General features: G+C 40.3%; 1 protein-coding gene across 2 annotated transcripts; it reads left to right on the top strand.

Moving 5' to 3' along the window:
- Positions 1-554: 554 nt before the first annotated feature.
- On the top strand, positions 555-21,256 carry cbarpb (CACN subunit beta associated regulatory protein b). 2 transcript variants are annotated; one of them, XM_044130092.1, is made up of 11 exons: positions 555-691; positions 1,973-2,208; positions 2,980-3,052; positions 6,670-6,818; positions 9,665-9,723; positions 11,021-11,183; positions 12,870-13,041; positions 13,159-13,308; positions 13,650-13,893; positions 14,355-14,544; positions 16,136-21,256. In XM_044130092.1, the coding sequence occupies exons 3-11, from the start codon at positions 3,005-3,007 to the stop codon at positions 17,655-17,657; spliced, it is 2,697 nt and encodes an 898-aa protein (XP_043986027.1). In that variant the 5' UTR covers positions 555-691; positions 1,973-2,208; positions 2,980-3,004; the 3' UTR covers positions 17,658-21,256. The 2 variants fall into 2 exon arrangements, with proteins under 2 accessions (XP_043986027.1, XP_043986028.1); XM_044130093.1 differs by lacking the exons at positions 555-691; positions 1,973-2,208 and adding an exon at positions 2,218-2,420.
- The last annotated feature ends 1,794 nt before the right edge of the window (positions 21,257-23,050 follow it).

Here is a 23,050-nt window from a genome sequence, read left to right on the forward strand (position 1 = left end):
AGACAGGCCTATCCATTTACATAGACCAGTCAAATAAAAGAACCAAGCCCTACGGTAACTGAAAAACCTGTAGAGATCCTCAACCCAAAAACCATTATGAACACAGCAAACTCATAGCCTCTCGCTGCCAGGTGATGGCGCCAAAATTCCTTTATTGGCAACATAAACCATGGACCCACAAGGTTATTTTTTATAATTGAGAAACACGGTTGAGTTGGCAGATATTGGAGCATGTTTTGATTTACTAAAATGAGGGGGTGGGGAGTCATTCTTTTATCTTATTGTTCCAAATAATCTAAAGGCTTTGTTTACATGTGTAAATCAAATGAAAGGGGGTAAAAAAAAGTATATATATTTTTTTAAATAGCAACAATTCGTTCGCTATGACGAAGGTGCGTAAAATATATTGTTCTACATGTAGTTCAGCCTCCCAGGCTTTCGTCTGGCTGTGCTCCAGCTGTGATGCGCTTCGGGATAATTTGAGAGACCCTTCATCCCTCACTCCCTTTACCTCACTCCCTACGTCACGTGGTGAGCCTCTGACGGGGCGGTGGGCGTGTCCCAAACGGTGGCGTTTCATTCATAAATACTTTTAAGCTTTAAAAAGAACACATTGAAGTGCTCACAGGAGTGTTTTGTGTTGCTGCCTTCGACCCCTTTGCCTCATGTATGGACCAGGCTGGTCGAGTAGGTGAGTGCTGCCCGTAGCCGCTTTGTGTGCGTGTGTGTGCGTGCGTGCGCGTGTTTATGTGTGTGTGTGTGTGCAGCCAGTTCAGATCGTGAGCCGTGCTGCTGCCTTCGCTCAAGCCTTGCCAAACGCCGGACAGATAAAAATCAAAGGCGCCTGTGAAATATCAAGATGCCTCGCTGCATCCATTTGTGCGTTTTTGTTTGTTTGTTTGTTTTTTTTCCATTCATTTTCAAAGCAAAAACATACGGGATCAGCCTGCATTCTTTCAGAAATGATAAATCAGAGAGAAAAAGAAACACAATCGCAAAGAAATCGAGCATTTTTATGTGTTGTTTTTTTTTTCTGAAACCTTGCTGCTATTTTTCCTACTTTGTTGGAGGCGTTAAGATAATTGGCGCTAAAAGATGGAACAAAATCTAAACGCGCTGTGAAAGCTGCGCTGTGTGATACCGGTAATGCAGCTGGTAGGAATTGAGATTTTAAGCGTGAAAGGATACGGTATTGCTGGATCACCCGTGTCTGACCATCTGCTTTGGCAACTATTCAGCAGAGCTATTTTCAGGGCTTACAACACAGCGAAACCCGACAGTTCTTTTACAAACTCATGTCACAGCTCGCGTTTATTACAGCTCCACCAGATTCTGCACTACTGAATATCTCTAATTTTTCCTGTAACCATTTAGACCAGGTGATGAAAGTTATTGTTATTGTGTCATCCCGTACTTAAAGTAGTTTTCATTCCTTCACATGGTGATGCACCAACCATCAATTTCTTGTCCGATACGCCGATTTTTCATTGACCGGAAGATCTAGGCTTCAACCAGTCACAATTTCTGTTTCAACCAGGACTATAAAAGTTAAAAGAAAGTTAGCTTCAGGTTCTTCAATGAAGCTAGCTAAAAAATAAAAATAACTAAATAAAAATACACTTGTTCTAATTTTCACGTCAAAGTCTATATCTCTAATCTTTGTGTTTGTTAATAAACTAAGAAAATTATAAAAAATACTTGCTGTTGGTAGGTGCAGTGATAGATTTAAAATTGCAAGCTATTACTTCTGATTCATTACTACACTGAAATAATAATAATTTTTTTTAAAAACCCTAATTTTTAGTATTTAATTAACCAATCATAGCCAGAGCTGATCAAGTTCCAACCCTCCACCAAGACATCAGGAGAAATAAAATAAATCTTCAAAATAGTCTTACAGTATTTGTTGAATATGGGTAACTGAATCATGTCAACAGTATACCAACATAATAATTATCTTATTTGTTGCCAGACATGCAGCGCTTTCGTCCCGTTGCTCCGAGGCCAGCGGGCCGGTCCTGAGGGGGAAGCACTGCTGCTCTGGCTCAGTCGGCTGAGGATGCAGCAAGGGAGCTGAGGAAGAGAGTCCTGAGCTATACAGCATAACACACACCCACACACACACACACACACGCACACACACACACACACATCCAGAACTGCTCCTGCTGCTGCTGCTGCTGCTGCTGCGCGCTGCCCTCCATCAGGGTAAGATCATTGGGCTGGCAGAAAGCAGGATGTGGTGCAGCAATTTACTGCAAAGCAAACCATTCCTTCTTAGATGGCTTACAAGTGTATGGAAGTCAGATAGGAACTAGGTAACAGATTAAAGATTGTGTTGCTGAAGTTGAGTGCTGCAGTGATTGACTAGCAAACAAGAAGAGCTGAATGCTGCTGGCATGTTGCTTCTTCCTCGCTGGGTGAGTAGCATCATCCGTACATGTGCCTGTGTGTGTGTGTATGTGTGGGTGTTTGATGCAGCAGTAGCAGCATTAAAGGGTGTGATCTGGAAGAGCTAATACAAGGCAGCAGTGCTGAAAGAGCTGGTGTTTCTCTCTGTTGTGCGAGAGGATATATGGGGAATAGACTCAGTTGTCAACCTGATCCAAAACTATGTGTGGTGGTGTACAGCCGAAGAGTTAATGCTTCAATTTACAAAAGCCATTTCAGTGTCTGGGCACTTCCAAAATCCCAGATTTTTAGCCCATTCTGTCTTTTTTTTTTTTTTTTTTTGCAGTGTCCTTTTAGTTTCCAGGATAGATTTCGCTTTCAGCTGGCCTTAAAATTAACAAATTATAACACCCAGTTACATCCTCGGTAGCTAATAAACACCATTCTGTCAGCTTGCTTTTGGCTGACATGCCTGGGTTTATTCCCCTGGACAAAACAGCACATTTGGCGACTGACTTTGTGATTTGATAAACAGCTCCAATGACAGGCGCTTCCTTTGTGCATTTGTGTGCTTGTGTTGTCTCTCAGGGGGACTCTTTAGCTGGCTAGGACCATGAGCAATGAGTCTGCCGTCTGGAACATCCTACCAGAAAACTCCACAGTAAGTCTGCTTTTCACCACTGACTTTGTTCTCAAACTTCCTGTTAAATGCGTGTGTGTGTGTGCGTGCATGCTAGTGTGTGTGTGTGTGTGTGTTGCGTGCAGATCAGCACCAGAGCCATACTTTCCCCTCATATTCTCTTCTGGTCGATTGACTGGCTAATAGAGAACATCCTGACCTGGGTCTGATATAATTAAATCTCTGATCTAATCTCAGCTTTAATTTCCCTTTGCAGAGAAATTATGGCGTGACGTCAGACATTAACACTTGTTGTGTTGTCTCTTACAGAGCTCAAAGATTGTCTGTCTGATATCCAAAAATCTGCCAGTTGTATATACAGGTGGACCTCAATAATGAAAACATCATTTAAAAAGTGAGATTTTTGTTTTCTAAATCAGTGGAAACTCTATTTGCACACCCACGTGTGAATCTTGACAAATATTTCTGTTAATTTTGAAAGAATCCTGACAAAGGTGATAGAAAAAAACTAAAGTCAGTTTCGAATATTACATAAAATCAATAGACGGGCATCTTCCATACAAAAATGTTATTTAATGGTCATGTTATAACATAAACAAATGATAAGGGAGACAGAAGACAAGAATTTTATTGGGAAGGTAAAAGGAAGGAAAAGGTATGGTGCAAAAGAAACTAGGACCATAAGCAGAAGCCTATTTATGTGCTTGGTTGAGATTGACAAGAAATAGATTTAAGCTGCAGTCAGCACTTCAAATATATACAGTATTCAGGGCCTGAGCTACAGCTGTTGCATTTCCTGAACCAGAGTCAATGTCATAAGCATCTTACCTCGGCTAAAAAGAAAAACGTCTGAACTGTTGCTTTGCGGTCCAAAGTCCAATTTTCAGATGAAAGAAAATTTGTCATGTTACAGTGGGAGCATTCCCAATACCCCATAGTCTGGAAGAAGAGTGGCGATCCACAGAATCAAAGCAAAGTTTCTTTAGGTCTAGTGTGACATTTCCACAGTCAAACTTAGAAAGCCATGTCACCTGCTGGTGTTGATTCACTGAGGTTTTCTCAACTTCAGCTAATTACCAGGGAAGTTTATTGCATTTCATGCTTCCCTCTCCTTACCAGAAGCTCTAGAAATCAGCTTCTATAGAAGCTGATTTCATTTTCTAGCAGAACTTAATGTCTGCCCATATTGCCAAAGGTACCACTTCTGTAATTTATGCAAAAGAGTTCCCAACCAAATATTGAGTGCAGATACTGAGTTCATGCATTTCTGTTGAAAGAAAAATTAAAAAAAGTAATTGTTACGTAAATTTCCAGAGAAACTGAAATTCAGTTTTTTAGCAGCTGTGAGCTATAATCATGTTGGGAAGTCTTTATTATAATTGCTGAAGTAACGACCTACTTTATGCTGTGGCTTTCTGCAGAATACCACAAGTAATTAAATTTTTGTTTTTTACATTTCTCTTACTTTGTCATGATTCTGGGGACATTAAACCTCAAGGTTGTGTTGAACAACTTACTGACAAAGAGGAAATGTTACATATAATGTGAAAAACAATCTTAGTTGCTAACTGTTTCGGTGGATTCTGTAGCGCAGCATTGCTTTATCTACACTCTTAATGTTCTTACTTTAGATCTTGTTTGTCCTTTAGACTTCAGAACTCAGTGTGAATGCAAGTACTTGAAAAATGTACCAGTTTTATGATGTCTCTGCTTTTTATGGGCACATTTGGACATCTATATTAAAAGTATTTTACTGCACTTATCCAGACATTGAGTAGTGTAATGTTGCATAGAGAACTCCGGAGAAAGATAATTAAAAGACCACTACGATTTCTGGTTTAAACTGGAATTGTTTTGTCCTCCTTCTTTAAATGTATGTAAAACAAAAAAAATGCTAATTGTGGCATCCACCTGTGCTGCTCATGGTGTGGGTTACACCCTCAGCTGTACTCCTTCTTCTCCCATTGCTAATGTGAATCTTAGACAGGTTAATAGTTCCTGGAGTTTATTGATCATTCAGACAGTTGTATATATATAGATTTAGTTTATGCAAGCCAACCAACCGGTGGGCTTAAAATCAATCTTTTAAACTGCATGGTGCTGCTGTTATGGGGGAAGCAGCCATAAATCGGCTCTATTGTTAAAGCTTCTCATGTTGCAAAGTAAACAATTTTGTACCATTTGAGGGTTAGCATCTGCTTGTCACCTTCTAGCTTACTTTGCAGAAAATAGCAAAGCCATATAGTTGCTCCTATGTAGCTAAAATATGAAAGTATGGTTTACTTTCGGTGAGTAAAATTAAGAAGACAAGTTCAGTTATCCAGAAAGTTGTCTTTTGTATATAAAAATATGCACTGCTTACAGAAGGCAGATGGCTGTCTTACTGAACTTATAGGACATTGCAAAACGTTGCATATAAACAGAGCAAATAAAAACACAGAAGTGAAGTGAAAAGATAATCTATATACAAACAATAGCATTCTAAAAAATGCAGAACTAGAAATAAAAATTTTTTCATGAGGCAAAGGCAGTGAATTCAAATTAAAAATGCAATAGAGCCGAATAATCATACAGTAAGCTAAAATGTAACAAATTACTACAATACACTAAAAATAACTACAAAACTATAACCAAAAGCAAGGATAAAAAGTCTTTAAATTGCTTTTTAGAACACAAAACTCTAGATTTAATAAGAAGCAGGAAGAGAGGAACTTTCTCTGAAGACATCAGAAGTCTAGAGAGCTTCTAAAAGTAATAGGTCAGACCTATAACATATTAATATCTTCAGTAAACTATAAAACACCTTCCTATAATACTAACATACACAAGCAGGCTGAGCAGAGTTTTTAAATGCCAGCTTGAGGTGACATCTCTTTTTGCTCCTCTTCTGCATTTTTGAAAAATCTCGCTGTTTTTGTAGTGGAGTCGCACTCTGGCAATGTTCTCCAGATGATGAAACTCTTCCTTTGTAACCATTTTAATGTGATACTAATTTTACTTTCATCAATCTGAATGGCACAAGGTCAGTGCTTGAAGCAGGATGAGCTGTGGAATTTGTTCCCTGATGGTCTGCACAAAAAAAAAAAAAAAAATATTGATTAAAAAAAATATGAAGATAACAACACACCCAAAACAAAACAAAAAATATTGTTGTATGTAACATGACTTTGCCTGTTATAACCAATATGTCCTAATATTATTGAAGCAACTGTAGGAACATCTGTTGCTTTTCTGGTTTAAGCCAAATAAATTATGTTGTGTCATTTAAAGTTTTTATACTTTTTTACGGTATCATGCTGCCTCATAGCGGAAGAGCTCCTCAAACCCCTAACAGTTTATCAGTCCAAACACTAAGTGCAATCTGTTTAAAACCCCCAAAAAGCATTGTACAGGCCCAAAGCGACAGTTTGTTACAAAGACCAATGGTGCTGAAAAATATGATTCAACACAATTTTAACTGGCAACAGCAAGGATTCACAAGCTGCTGTGCTTGTTTAATGTGTGACGCTACCGAAAACATAGACTTTTCTTCCTCTAAAGTTGATTTGTTTCAGACAGACACAAGCAGCATTGTCTAGCCTTTAAGAGGCAAAGATGTCATTTTAACATCTCCGTACCTTTTTGTGTTTTAACCTCAGGAGATCCCACTTGAGCCTGAGGAGCAGCCGGATGGCTATGTGCTCCTCCTGGTGATCCTCTCTGTCTTTCTGGTAGGAACGCTGGTCAGCATCTCCGTCTTCCTCGTCGTTTGCCGCCGCTGCTGCCGAGGAGGGCGCTTCTGTGACAGGTGTGGCATCGAAACAATGCGGTAGATCCACCATGTATTTATTTGTCGTTCAACCGTTTGCTTACACCCCCCTCGTCTGAAGTTATATAAACCTTGAAACGACATGAAACCGACAGACTTACCTGATAAAAGCAGAGAACGTAATAAAAGCTGCAGCTGTATAATCTAATAACAAGAGCACAGTAATAAATGGTAACCTCATAAAGCCCCTCAGTGCTCACTTTTTGTTGACCATGTTTCAGCGAGACTGGTTGAAGTCTGCTGCTGATGTTGAGGCTGTAGGAAAGGGCCCGTTGTATTGATTTTTGTTATATTTTATGTTATTGCCAAATGTCTCGGTTATCTACCCACCAATCCCCCTCAAACCTACAATAATGCTCTGCTGCACTTAAAAACTCCCTAAAATTCATGAAGTTTGAGGCAAAACCACAGGTTAGGCTACAAAATCCAGGAGATTTGGGAGGTTCTTTACAGTCTGTTGTTGCTAAACTCAGATGCAACATTTAAGGAGAGTCTGGCGTTAGACCTAATATGTACAGACCCATTATGGAGCTGATTGTAATTTCAAAATGGATGTAACAAGCAACAAGTGAGACATACAGCAGATTCTAGAAGTATACAAACACCAACATTCTCATGCAAGAAGCATGATTGCATGAGATCATTTCAAAACTCTCTTTTTCTTTTCTTTTTAATGTGACATAAATCCTGCACAATTGAAATAAATTCAACTGAAGAACAAAACAGTTTGGAGAGGAAAATAAAACAGGAATTCTTAGACAAAAACGTTTTTGGACCTTTGGTTTGAACTGCAATATTTAGTCTTCTTAGAAACTCATTTGCATCCTTCGACTACACCATCGTTTTGGTGTCTGAAAAACGATGGTTTTAGGTTTTAGGGATCTAATGTACAAAGGTATCAGTCAGGAGAAGGCAAAACCAATACTGAAAACTGGCAAGTACAGGTCGTGCTCTATGTGTGATAACAATCACCTGTTTTCGTTATTTGTTTTTGTGAATTAAGAGTTAGGATTGGACCTTTCATCCAAAATAATACCCAGTTTTAGCTAAAATATCTAACTTTATTTTAAAGAATGTGGAATTGTCTGTTTAATCCACGTTTATGCTTTCGTCTACTTTTCTACAAGGTATGTTTGACATTGAAAAGATAACACTGTGGATCATCTAAAGAACATCATCCCCTCTGTAGACTGATGGTCTGAATTATTTCTGTTGTTTTTGTTGCTCAATTTGAATTGGATTTTTTGTCCAGTTATGAAATTATCTTCACTTCTTAATTCTAGCTAGTTTTGACCCCAGGCTTGTGGGTGACTGTTTAATACATAAGTACGGAGAGGAATTTCTTCCTCTCCATACATCACACTAAGCATCACACTAAGCATCACACTAAGTCACAGCTTGTACGCAAGTCAACAAAATTAGAAAATTGTAGCCAAAATTTCCAAAACTAAATCTGGCAGAAGGTCTCCCAGCTCACTCATGGAAGACTGTGAACAGGAGATGTCCTAACAGTCGGATGGATTTGGATAAATATTGGCAAAGTTCAACTGGCAATGATGTGGGACAGTGTCTGCATAATGAAACTCAATCAACATGTTTGCTTAAAATGTGGCTACTTATGCTACCAGGTTATTACAGTAACTTTATTTATTTTTTTTAAACTTTTTTTTCTAACAAGATAGAGCTTCAGCTAAATATTACAGAAAAGACGTCACACTAAATGTTGGGTGTACAAACTTTTGACAGTCCCTGCAATGCAAATAATAATAAAAAAAAATAAAAATAAAAAAAAGCCTTTACCGATATGCTTTCATTGCTGGATTGTTATTGCTTGCAGGATTGCCAGCCTCCAGAGACGTGTAAGCATGTTAAAGCATGACAGCGCAGCGTGCTCGCTCATTCTACATGGCTGCTGCTTGAATGTCAGGACCTCCTGTGGTGCTGTTATGAAAACACCTTGTTGGAGGCACTTTCAGTATTCACGGCTATTTATCAGCGAATCATCTGTGTTTATTCGCTGCAGAAATGGCTGACCCCTCCCTCTCCCGCCGGTCCCTCCTCCCCCAGAACTCCCCACCCCTCCCCGCCATCCTCACCCCTCGGATTCTGTGGCTCCGTCTAACGGCAGCACATGCACAGCCTCGTACACACGAGCACACGAGAGCTCTAGGTGCAGATAAACAGCGAGCACACAGGCCGAGGCGTGAAAACGAGAATCGGGCCGACTGGTACAAATGATGAGGGTAATGAGATTTCATAGCAGCCATCGGCAGTGATTAATGTTGTGTCTCAACCCAGCACTGTGCAGAGACTCCACACACACACACACACACACGCACACACACACATGCACACATGCCTATCGGAGTCACCAAACCACACTTGTATGGCAAAGCAGGAGCCACAGAGGAAATGAAAGACAAGGCAAAGCACAGATCTGGGTGGATGGAGATGTCCCTCCAGTCACTTCACACCCACACAAGCACATGCATGCAGCTTTCAGCCCTGCTCAGTGTAATAAAATGGAGGAAAATGACTAGGGAGAGCTTTTGGTTTCTTTCTTCTTCTTTTTTTTCCTCTCATCTCATCAAGCAAAATCCTCTGCATGGGATTTAGGAGGCACTATAGAGGATCAGCAGCTAATAAGGGTGATAAAACAGAGAGGGTTTTAAGAAAATATCCCAAATGTGTAATAAACTTGTTGAGAAAGAACGCAGAGCAACTGGTGAGTAGGTGTAGAAGTTCTGTCGTATTGATAGTGCAGAATTTAATATGAGTTTTACCTGCAACATAAAAAACAATCTGCTCTTGTGTTTCAATCCCAGGGCCAATGATGACCCAGAGAAAACTGCCCCTTATATGGAGGAGTCTCAGCCCACCCATGGTAAGATGGGGATGCAGAAAGGAAGAAGGAATAAATGAACAGACACTAAAAATGAGGAATTGACCCTGATGGAAGCTGTTTTTTTAACCCTTGTGCTGTCTTGCGGGTCAAAAGTGACCACTACCATGTGTAGCTGTAAAAAAAAAATACCATAAGCTATCTTTTTCCAACTTGGAATTTTATGGCTTTTCCTAAATGGATCCCATCATAAGAAAAAGGGACACTTTGTTTTTGTTCATATTTCCATGTGGGCTGCACACCACTATGGTACAAAGATTGTCTTATGGGTCATTTTTGACCCGTGAATTATAAAACCATTTAAACACCAGAAAAAGAGTTCAAAGGCCACAGGCAAACTCGCTCTAATACACACACACACACACAGGCACCGTAAATGGCTGCCAAGAGATTTTCTCAAACATGCATGAATGAATCAAACAAACACTCCAGGTATGTTTCGAAAGAGCATTGTGGCATGATAAAAGGCTATAGCTAAGTAGATTGGACATAATATAGCCTCCAGACCCCTTTAAGATATCAGAGCAAATGAAACAAAAATCTGGCAGCCTGTGCTAAAACAAAGTTTTTAACATAATAATTTTCCAAAGTATATATCCATATATAAAATCTGTAATTTTTTTCATATTTCTACTCTGTTCTCCTTTTTTATTAGAAATGTAATTTGAGGTTGCTTTAATATTCAAAGTCTTTCCATGAAGTGCTTGCGATTTTTATTTGTTATATAAATAAATGATACTTGTTTCCAAAAATCAACCCTTTTCCATGACCAGCCATATACTAAGATTTAAATTCTATAAAAGAAACTATAGGGGTTGGCTACACCAAAGCCACCAATTAAGGACAATCTCTAGACAATCTGTACATTATGCTCAAACCTTATGAAATGTTATAGGAGCTTTACCTTTTGAAAAAGGAGTTATTAAAAGTATAGACAGCAAAGAAACTGATCATTTTAGCACCTGTGATTTGACTTAAAAATACATTGTGAAATTACACAACAGCCAGGGAACACATAGGAAATGATTTGGCACCACTTCATTATAAAGGCAGACTTCATCAACGTAAGTTTAAGTCAGCGTAACTGGGCTTCAATTCTTTGGGGGGCATGTTGAATGTTGATGAACCTCCTGTCCAGCTACCCACCAGTCACTTTGAGTGCATTTCTATATAGTTACTCATCCATCTCCTTTTCATCTTTTATTAAAACTCTTCTTCATCTATCAGCCTGAAGACCTGAGTCTCTCTGACTTCCCTCTGTCTCTTTACATTTGGGCAGAAATCACTATTGGGGTGGATGAGTCAGACTGCCTGTCCATGGCCAGCTCTCACAACCAAGAGACAGAGCGCTTCCTGTCCACCGGCCCCACAGGCCGCCGTGTCTCCTTCAATGAAGCTGCTCTCTTTGATCATGGCAAGAAACCCCAGGAGAAGGGCCGCAGGTCAGACAGCCAGCATGGACACACACACACACACGCATTTGAAAAGAGATTTTTGCTTTTTGTTCAGCACTCGACTCTTGCACTAATTGATTGCTGTTTTCTCAGATCAAAGAATGTAAACAATTCACTATGTCCAACTTCTACGCTGGTGTAGCATTGAGAATGACTGCAGAATCCATTATACATGCTGGGGGACACAAAGAGTTTTTTTTTTTTGGTTTTTTTTGCTTGTTTGTTCTTTGCTGCTCTACTTTTCTCCTGAAGCCCTGCACATTATTCTATGGGGCCTAACCTTGAGTTTGGTGAGGCTGTGATGGCTCTGAAGTCAGAGATCTTCCCTTCATGTGGTTTCTTATGCAACGATAAGACAGACCAATGTGAGCTTTATAATACAAATGTGTGCCACTTCCATTGGGTTGCAAAAGTATTTCTACATGTTGAATTTTTTTTGAACATCTGGTTACATTGCAACCACAAGCTTTAGTGATTTTTTTTAATTGTAATTGTTTATTGTTTAGTTGTTTTTTTTATGCTTGTTTTTTTTTTTTTTTTTTAGAATTTTTTCAATTAATAAAACTGATTCCACTCCTCTTTGCAAAAATAGCCTAAAGTCATTCACATTGGCTGGACTGTGTGTTTTGGACCACTGCCCTGCTAGAAGGTAAAATCTGCCTCAGTTTTAAGACTTTTGTAAACAGGTTTTCTTCCAGGATTGCCCTTTACTTAGCTTCAATGACTTTCCACATTTCTGCTGAAGAAAAATGAAGGACTAATGGTTGTTGAGTTGACAAATTCCTCCACCCCAGATCCACCTGGATCTCAGTGGCTTCTCCAGAGAGTTTCAGGAATATTCTTAATTTGATTTAAGTCTGGACTTTGTTATATTGTTGTAGCTCTGACTGTATGCTCAGGGACTTTTTCCTGCTGGAAGCTGAAAATCCTGTCACTTCTCAAATGTTTTGCAGGGAATTTTTTTACAGGTCATTAACCTCCTTCCATCTTCCTATCAACTGCAGCCAGTTTTTATGTCCTTAATCCCACTGCTACTACCATGCACAATGCGTTCAGTTTTTCAAAACAGCATAATCTATAGCACATTTATGTCCAAGACATGGCTTGTGGCAATCAGAAAATGAGACTTCTTATAACTTTATTTTAACACAGTTATCTTTTTGTCTCCTGTTACTTAAATAAATTGATTAGCCCTCTCTGTCAAGCATATCAATTTATTTCTGAGGTTTGTAATTATGTTACACTCTTTCTATTTTCAAATGATGGACTGAACAAAACTCTGGAAGGGTCTCATAATTGCTGTTTGTCTATTAATGCTCTCCAGCAAACCTCTGGGATCTTCACAGAACACATCCAGTCTAACTGAGATTAAAATATGTCTAAGTGAGCTCTTTTGCTAGTTGCTGATACCTAAAGGCTGTTTGGTTGCACTGCATTTATTTTGGGTTTACCAGAGTAAAGGGGGTCTAATTCAAATTCATGCCACACTTTTGAGATCTTTCTTTTTAATTTGAAAAGCATTAGAATTTTTATTTCACTTTACTATTATCTACGTCACGTGGCTAGCTATTGGTTACAACTTGACAAACAGCTGAACAGTTGAAAGGGTAGTGGTACCTTTGGAAAGCACTGCACACTCTCTGCCTCAAACACACTTCCACCTGTGCACCTCAGGTACACTCTGACCGAAGGCGACTTCCACCACCTGAAGAACGCGCGGCTTACAAACCTCAACATCCCCTCGCCGGCACTCAAAATTGTCACCATTCACGAGTGTGACTCGGCTGAAAACACCATCACATCGATGACCCGCCCCGTGGCTAAATCAGCTCTTTCCATATTCCAGGTCAGAGACTACAATTCTTCAGTATGATTTTATTAGATTTATTTTTCCAAAAAGCCACATTGTCAAGAGATGAAGCCTAAAACAAGTCCTGTTTTTGGTTTGCTGTTCCCTTTTTAGCCAATGCTTTGCCCCCTGCCACAAACACCGCTGATCAATTTAAGTGTGAATCCCAGCTGTGCCCTCCCCGGGGATGCTCTCAATTCTGTGGTTGACAGCTTTTGTGAGATCTCTGCAGCTCTCGGCTCAACGAAGCCGACCTTCAGCTCTGTAAGTAACTTTACCTAACATTAAATCTAGGTGAAAACTTGCAGTTTACCAGAAAGTACTAAGTAAGGATATAACTACTGTCCAAAGACAATAGAATGAAACTAGAATAAAGTATATTACCAAGTTTATGATGATGCAAACATGGATCACTTGTCAAGTGGTGCTTTTTCGGCCAGACTTTGCACCTAAACACATCTCTGCACACGTTAGATTGGAGAATGATGGTTGAAGGGTAAACGTGGAAACGCTACGTTAGAGACGGACTGTCAGAGAGGTTTCCACTCAGACTACTGCTGTGGGGAGATTTTTGCGCATGACCACATCTCTGTGTCTCTGCTTAGATTGAGATGATGCGAGCGAGGCCCCGGGACAGGGGCAGCAATGTCAGCGTAGGAGAGGCAGCGCCGATGATGGAAAACAATGGTGCGGGCCCCACCGGTGGCATTGCGGGAAGTCCGAGGCCCGTCTTGCAGTTTCTCACCAAACTTCGGCGCCATGCTAGTCTGGAGGGGGCCAGCCCCTACTTCAAAATAAAAAAGTGGAAGCTGGACAGCAGCCAGAGAGCATCCAGCCTGGACACAAGAGGTCATTTCTGATACTCTTTCTGTTCTGTTCCATCATTCATTGTTTTCTCATTATTATTATTTTTTTTCTGTAGATTTTTTTTATTTTGTGTCTTTACCAGCATTCTCTCACGGCAAACAGATAACGGTTTTTGCAGGGAGATCCAGCAACCAACTGTGAGCCACCTTTTGTCTGAGCTGGATGTAAACACACAGGCATACAAGACAGATGGCTCAATGACGTAAAGTTTGGTTGTTCCAAATCATTTTGAGCCCTTGACTTAATCCTCCCTGCCGCTCACCTCATCTACCATACACACACTACCACCGATTCCTCCCAATGCTCTTCTATCCTTGCTCCAAAGAGATCACAAAATCCCAAACAGTCGGACAGAGCTTTCAGCTGAATTAAGTGTAACTTGGCTCCTGCTGTCTCCTGCTTGTCGAACTCATTGCTCTTTCTTTGTGTTTGGTGTGTACCAGGCTCTCCCAAGCGGAGGCAGTTCCAACGCCAGCGAGCCGCCAGCGAGAGCATGGACCAGGAGGACAATGATACTCACCACATAGACCTCATCCAGTACATTGCCCGCACCCAGGATGTCCCCTACTATCAGAGCCAGCCCACCACACGCCTCCTGTCACCCCCATCCACACCACCCCCTTCCCTCGGCAGGTATCTTTAATTCCCTTGCCATTCATCCCGTCCACTGCTTTGCTGCCTTGCAACCATGTTTTACTGCAACAAGACAGCTATGGTAACACTGTACAGAAAACTTAAACTCTGAGTCTCAATACTCCCTCACTAATCTAATAAAATTCTTAAAAATATTAATAAGAATTTTCTCATTCCCAGTAATTATTGCAATAAATGATAATATTGTTTCGAGAGCATTTTAAAGTAAAATATTGATAATGGCATAATAATGCATGCTCCCTCTCTCAAAGACCAATAAACTTTAATTTTGTAAAAAAAAAACAAACAAAAAAAACACTTAACTTTGAAATTGGAAGTTATTCTAAATATCCAAAATGAAACGCAGCAACCAAAAACAAATAAAACAAAAATAAAAATCACACACAACCCAAACACAAATGAAATGGATAACATCATCTCTTAAAACAAAACTGCCCTTCAGTATATCAATCATCAGAATGGAAATTAGAAAGCTCATTTTAATTTTTCATGCAATAAATTGATTCATTGCTTATTGCAGCAGACATATACGTAGTTTAAGCAATCGTGTTTATTCATTTATACATTAAAAGATCCATCTGTCTATCCATTGACTATCCATTCAGAAGCATTCCATCATTTTCTGTAAAATGTCTTTCCATCCATCATCCATCCATCCATCCATATAAATTCCTCACTCTTACAATCAGACTTTTAGCAGGCTTCACATCTCATCTAAGCCTACAGAAATAGCTGCTATAAATTCACAGCTAAGGTCTTCATTTTAAAAATTGGGTAGAAATGACAGGGTGTTCTTGATTTTTTCTTATAGGAATAGTTTTTCTGTGAGATGTAGTCAGTTTCTTAGTGTGAAGATGCGATTTTGCCATAATCTGGCCACTTGTGTGACAAAGTTCCAGTAAACAAGAGGTCTTTTAAACTCAATTTCATGTTTTAAGCAGGATGTTGGGGATTCCCGGAGTGCTCTTCCCTTCCTCCCTCCCCCGAGAGTGGTGTGGAAAATTGGGACACAGAGTTTATTTCTGGCCTAAAAACCCATTCCATTGCTGACATGGCTGGGTAATTTCACAAGGTCCTCAAACATTAAATTGTTTTCTAACTTTATATCTTTGCTATATAATTTTACTTTCATAAAGTAAAAACTGCTCAGTATATAATTTTTGATTTTGCTAGTGCTGAACATTAAATAAACATATAAACATTAATGTTTCCTGTGAGCGCTTGATGTTATTGGGTAATATGTAATTAACTTCTCGGAAGCTGCAATGAGCAAAATTGTTTTATGAGCCTCTTGCTCAGTTATTCAACTGGATTTATTCTTCTTGAAAATTTTTTTTTTTCCAAACCCGACAGCAAAATATTAGTTCCTGTGGCTTCAAAGATTTCACTCAGAGTTCAGAGGACATTCAGCAGCAGCCATTGCAAGTCATAAAAATCATTCTGTACTCTGTGAACACAGTAATGTTTCTCAGGTCAATGCTCTGACAATGACACTTGTGTCCTTATTTCTCCCATTTTATTTTATTATTGTGTTTTATTTTGTCATCCAATCCCTGTGTGCACACTGCAGGGTAGAGGTAGAGGTGGTGGTGGAGCCCAGCTGCAGCCATGGCGGACCAGGGGTGATTGGCTTGTCCCCTGATCCCCAAGAAGAGACCCTTTCTGTGGTGAGGACGGAAGGCGGCTACTCCTCAGACTCCTTCCAACCCCAGGATTCACAGTCACTTTACCGAGACATCTGGACACTACGTGCATCACTAGAACAGTACGCTGCCTCTGACCAGAGCAGCAACAACGACAGGAACTCGGTTTGCAGCGATGCTGACAGTGTTTGTTCGCTGAGTGTACGAACAGATGCTGAAAGAGGAGGGCTTCCCAGTTACCCGTCCCAGGACCTAGGTGATGAGGCAGAGGGTGGAGAGGGAGACAAGGACTTCTTTGCATATGCAGATGAGAAGTTGGGTGTGCAAGAGTCAATAAAGAGAAAACATGGTAGCACAGAATCAGAGCGTGGGGGTAGTGATGGAGAGTCAGGGACTCGTAAACTGTTACAGATGGACAGCGGGTATGCGTCAATAGAGGCTCCATCGCGAGGTCCAGAGGACCTGAGGCTATTTAGCAGCAGCAGCATCACTGACAGCCCTAAAGACAGAACTGCCAACGAGAAAAGGCATCATTTCACCAATGCGGGGCGAACAGGCACTATCGGTGAGAGTTTTGAGTCTTATCTCTTCGAAGAGGAACCTGAACATGAGTTGCTGCTGGGTGCCAGTGGAGGAGTTCCCATGGAAATAGGTGCTAGTACTTCAAGCTGGCTGCCATATGGTCAGATGCTCAACCCTCGAGAGGGTGTGCAACCTCCAGCTCAACTAATAACCCTTCATCGGCGCGACTACAGCATAGATGAGAAAACAGATGCGCTCTTCCATGAGTTCCTCCGCCACGATCCTCAGTTTGACCTGGAGGAGTCGCCAAGAAAACACCGATCCCGTGTTCACCTTCGTAAGCAGTGGCAACGCCACAAACAGTGGAGTGACCCCGGAGTAAGACACTTCCAGTCCTCCTTTGAAAGACACCGTATCCCACTGCGGAGGGGAGAAAGTGTAAACTACCCCTTGGACACAAGCTACCACAGTACACTGCCCCGCATCGTCAGCGCACCTGACGAGGAGACCAGCGATGGAACTGGCAGCACTCCTGACACCCCAAAGGTTGAGCCAACGTCTACCGAGTCTGAATTGAGGATCAAGAAACCTACGGTCACAGATTCAGAGGAACGCACATCTTCCTCTCTTCCACCAGTTCAGCCCTCATTATTTGAAAAAGATGGAGGGCTGGTTGAGCAACTTGACACTCAGGAGGATAGCAAACCATGCGGGCACCTTCCTGAACCCCCAGACGAGCGTTCACCTCCTCACCCACCTAACTCCTCGGGTTACGGCCCTCAAACTATCACAGCAGAAATCACGGACAAGCTGACTTCTAACCTGGATGAGAGGCTGTACACGTCCCTTCGCCGGACCAAGGACACACCCACCGAGTGTGTAACCGTAACAGTCGCACATGCCTCCCCCGACCACAGCCCAGTGTAGCAGGGCTCCAGTCATCGACATTGCCAGCCTCACTTTTCCTCATACACAATTTGTATTGGTTTTAGTTTGTGTTCTTCTTTTTGCATGGCTTGAGTGGTGAAATCTAGAGCCATAAATAAACTATACAAATTACATGTTGAACCAGTCCACAAATTAAGCCTATAGACAAAGAGATCTTAAAGAAATTTACTCAATGTAAGGATTTTGAATGTATTTCATGTTCACATTTTGCAGTTTCCAAATGAACACAATTGAGTAAGGAAAACAATAGATAAGCAGAGAAACATGTCAAAACATCATACCTGCTTTACTGATAACTGTATCCTTTTTGGCCTTTTCTATGTCTGGATTCAGTTTGTGTTGCCAATTATGTCTTTCCAGTTAGAATACCTGAAGCTGAACGCACGCTCAGCCTCTGCTCAATAATCCACTGTGAAACCAGGTGCTATTAGACAAGTGAAAAGCTCTTGAACAACAATTAGCTGCCAGTCATAATTAGCTAAAGTAAATGAAGGATTACATTTTTTATTAATTTGTCAAGACCATGTCAGACAAATTAATCTTCATGCTGGTAGATTCTATGTCACTTTAAACCTTGCAAGAAAAGGTTCAAACTGGTTGTTTAAATCAACAAGGTTACAACCTTCTCTGAGACAAGGCAAATTTCTTGTAAAATGTATCTTTTGAAGGGAACCTATTTATATTTCTCTTTGCTGAGTCCATTCCTCAACTTTGTTGCTGATTCTTGTTTGCTTTTTTCTTTACTTAATGGGTACTTCTATGTTTTAGAACACCTGGATAGCTTAAAGAACAATTTAGAAGCTGTGCGACGTGTATCTGTAAGAACTCAATAAGCTCTTAGCACTTGGCGCAGCACTTGTCTCTGTCTTGGCAGGAAAAATAGACCTTTTTGTTCACAGGTTTACAGCTATCTTTTAGGCAGTTACATAAAAGCTACTGAACATGATGGGTATTTATTGTGAGAAATCTTTCAAAACCACGCTAAGCTCTCAAAACATGCTCTACCTTTCTGCATACACTGACCATAACGTTGTGACCTCTGGCAGGTGGTGTGAAAGGAAAAACTTCAAAGTGTGGGATTAAGGCACTTTTTCACCATCTCTTTGTGTTTTGCGAAGCTAGCCAATCGTGGGCTCTCCCTTGGCTCACCAAGCGAGGTAGGCAGAGCCCAGTGTTAGATGACTTCTGAAAGAATAAACGACTTTGTCTCTCCAGAATATGAAGAAGTAATTAAAGCTGTGCTGAAAAACCACACTGAGTCCACCTTTATGAAGTTTGACAGTTCTGATTTTTAGCCATATGCACACAGGACAAGCTGCTCTGAAGTGTGGCTAAAGATATAAAAAGAAAATGACTGGACTTCAACTAAGTGCAGTGTTTTCAGGAACAGGTGCTGTGAGAAATAGAAAACACATCACAGATGTGATTTAAAAAAAAAAAAATTATGTATCGTGGTTGATGACCACTCAAACCTTTAGTTGTTCCATAATTCTAATGTGAGTTTTGAAAGCTCTCACATGCATGGGCCATTGAATGACTAGTGGAATCCCAGAGAGAGCTTGGTCAATGTGGGTTTATGATGGAGCTTTTTGCAAGGGAGGCTTCTGATTATATCTTCATCATGACATATGTTACTGTATGGAAAACAGGCAGTAAGTGAAGAGTTTGTCCTAACAATTGACGGGTTGGAAGGAGTTTGATCAGGGAGAAACTGGTGTGTTTTGAGAAAGGGGTCATAGTATTTCCACAACTTCAGCTTTTGTTCAGTAAGCATCAGTATCTGTCAAACGTGGTCCAAGGAGGTGAATTGGCAACGGGGAAGTAGCTCATTTATGCACATTGGAGTGAAGGCCAGACTGTATGAGCCAAACCAACAAACCTACCAAGGTAGACCATGTACAACTTTTCAAAGAATTTAACAACAGGAAGTTTTACGCTTAATTTGGCCTCAAAATTTCCTAGATTCCTGTCCAGTTTGCTGAACAAGCAAGTCAGATTCCAGTAGCTCACACCAAAAGCATCTGGAGCAAAAGACTTAGGGACGTTGTGGAGTTGGTGGCTCTGTGGGTAATGTATATTTTATCTGGAAAAAACGGGAACCAATACATTATAAAGCAGGTCGTCATTTTAAACTTGATCTGTACATGCAGCTGTCCTTATTGGGTTTTCTTTGTCTTCTGCTAAAAAAAAAAAAAAAAAGAAAAAAAAAAAACCTCTTTCAAATTTAACTGAACAGAAATCAAATCGATTTACTCCTTGTGTGCGATTCCAGGAAACAGAAGCTGCCATTCAAGTAAAATAAGAACATTTGATTATTTATTAGCAGTAAAGCGAGGACGCACTACAGTACGCTATTAATCTTGAGCACCTTTGTCAGCTTGATCATAAACTGGTTATGCTCATAAAGTTTTCCTCAGATGGGCTGTAGAAATCCCTGCCTTTGTAATGTGGAGCAAGGGGATCATTGCAGACGATGGGGATAATTATTAATAATAAGAGGAGGAGGGAAGTCCTCCTTGCATCCCCTAACTCTATCATCTCATCCTCTGAGGCTGTTGCCCCACAGTAAAGGCAAAGGGCTCTTTCTCTGTTTATTTGGGTGGATGATGATGATGATGATGATGATAATACCTCTCTCCTGTCTGCCCAGATTATATCTTCTCCTTCTGCATGAAAATCTTTTATTGCAAAGTGGACAAGAGCTGAATTCCTTCCCAGACTCAGATGAAAGGAGGTGAATACAAATGAGAGAGACCGGAGAGCCTTATGATTGCTGCTCTTTCCTTTCATTAGCGCCACATGCATATTGAACCATTATGGCCCAAATATTTGATGTCATCAGCAAGAGGGTAATACGATATGCCAGTAGGATAAAAGGTTTCCTGTGAAACGGAAGGACAACTGCTTTCCCTACACATCGAAAGCCTGAAACATCCGAGACAACAACAGCTTAGAAACCACAGAGAAAATGGCCAAATTTATTAAGTGAAACAGTGCAGATGTAAAATAAAATATATATGTAATACAGTTTGCTGTGCATTCCAGCACAATATTGCAAGAGCTAGACTAAATCAATGTTCTTCATTAGATTTAGGCTGGTACTGTATAAGTGAAGTAAACGGTGTTTGTATACAATCAGTAGCCTGTCAAATGCATTGGTGCCATAGCCACACGTAGGACTGCATGAGAGTTCACATTTAAAAGCAGAATCTTTATCCTTTCTCAGGCCTAAAGTAAAAGAAAATAATCAAGTCCATAATGTATGATTATTTGTTAAAGGCAGAGATGTTTTGTATGTTACAGAATTCACTGTTAGAGTCAGACTCAAACGGTGTAACCCATTAGATTTTGTGCAATTTCTTTCTTAAAAAAAAAAAGTAAATCTGTATTATTTGCTTGTTTGTGAACTTCATTTCTTTTGGGGAAGAAATGTGATGAGCTTTCATAGCAGCTTAGCTACTGTTGAGTCAAACCTATTTAACGTTAAGGGACCAAATTGTTTGAAAAAAAAACAACAAAAAAAAGTGTTATTTTAGACTTGTTTTACAATCTGTCAATAAATGAATGAAGCGAAGCTGGCCAGAGTGTGCTTTATTCAGAGGGAATGGTAGTTTATCAACACGTGGGAACGGATCGCAGCTTGGGTTGCCTCTCATGAATCTCATTTCATATTTCTCTCTGCTGCTGCGGCTCATATTGATTTCTTTTCATGCCCTTATCACCCCCCCCCCCCCCCAAACTAACTGAATAGAAAAGCCAAATCAAGTCTGTCATCTACAAAGGCGAGTTGTCAATTGTTTGTCTTCTTTGTGCCTTTTAGGCCGCCCCTCTTGTCAGACAGAGGGTTTGACACCTCACCACGATGAGATTTTACCCAAATGGAAACGGAATCCAATTATACTGGAATTCACAAACAACACCACAAGTCATCATAACCCACTGTAACATTAAACAAGCTTCCAGGATACACTGGCTACGCTGCATCTACATCTGCTCTAGTCGACTGGGATTGGGTGGTGAGCTGGTCGTTGAGCAAATAATGGGAACTCATGAAATCGTAAAAATCACCCGCTAGCTCCTTGATTAATTAATGTCGAACGTTAATCAAATTATGTCTCCTTTGCCTCCCGGCACCACAAGATTTTCCACACCGATGTGTCATACAGCCCAATAAAACTGTAAATTTGGTACTTGTATCTCAGTTTGACATTTTTGAACTGAACTGACAAACCTTTCTTTCTCCCTCAGACTGCTGAGATGCACTTTGCCGCGTAATTCTGTAGATTCTGTTCTCTTTCCTGGATGAAACTACTGCAATACCTCATGCTGCCATTGACTATGTTTTCACTATCAGATTGTTTTTTGGTGCTTAGAAGTTTAACTTTGTTTCTTTCTGAGACAAAAGCAGATTTTTAGGGGCTTTAACTCAGTTTACGTCGATTTCCTTTTAATAAAGATTTCATCCTAGATTAGTGAAACTATGTCTGCTTTCTCTGCCTTTTCTGTCCTCTCTTTCAAAGTAAGCAAAACTTTGTTGGAGATTTCTTCCTTTTCAAGGGTAATTGTTTCTTCGCCCTGCCACCACCACCATGCTTGTTCCGGATAAAAGATTGCTGCAGAACAATTGACATGAGGAAATCTGCATGATTCTCCTGGATAATTAACTTTTTGCTAATTGGTGTTATATGGTCGACAGACTTTGATAAACGGAGGAATAAAACAGCGGGGATCAAACTAGACTGTGTGTAATGGGAGCTGATTGGATTGGATTGAGCAAAATTGTTTTTTTGTTTTGTTTTTTTTTTGGTCTTATGAAAATTTTAATTCCATAAAACAAATTGCACCAGCTTGTGCAACCTCATCAGGTGACGGTGACCTCAATTGGCTCGGGTCTGGAAGATCGCAGTCACCTCAATGAGAAATACTGTGGTATTTTATTGTGGCGAGATCTTGTAGGTCAAGATCCCTACTGCCAACAGTGAAGTGAGAGAGAGTTTGTATGGTAGAAATTGGACTAAAACAGATTAAAAGAAAGATTATTTCTGCACCACGAATTTGAAGTCACTTGTCTCAAAAGATGCCGAAAGTTAGCTTTTTAAATTTTGTCGTACTGCCAATTTACAAGTCAAATCTGTGTATCAAAAGCAAGGTGAAGAAAAGTGCAGTGCGATCAGCTGAGATGGGAGAAACCAAAGGAAACAGAGGAAATGTTATGATGCAGAAAAGTTCCATGAATTGATTTAGCACAGACAGGAAAAAAAAGATTATGTGTTGCATTCAAGTGTTAGTAGCTCATTCCAATTAAATGTCCATTATTAATGAAATAGCAGAAAATAACAATGACGTAGGAAATGGCTTGAAAGGAGATAAAA

The sequence above is a fragment of the Gambusia affinis genome, linkage group LG10 (assembly GCF_019740435.1).
Source record: "Gambusia affinis linkage group LG10, SWU_Gaff_1.0, whole genome shotgun sequence".
Lineage (NCBI taxonomy): Eukaryota > Metazoa > Chordata > Actinopteri > Cyprinodontiformes > Poeciliidae > Gambusia > Gambusia affinis.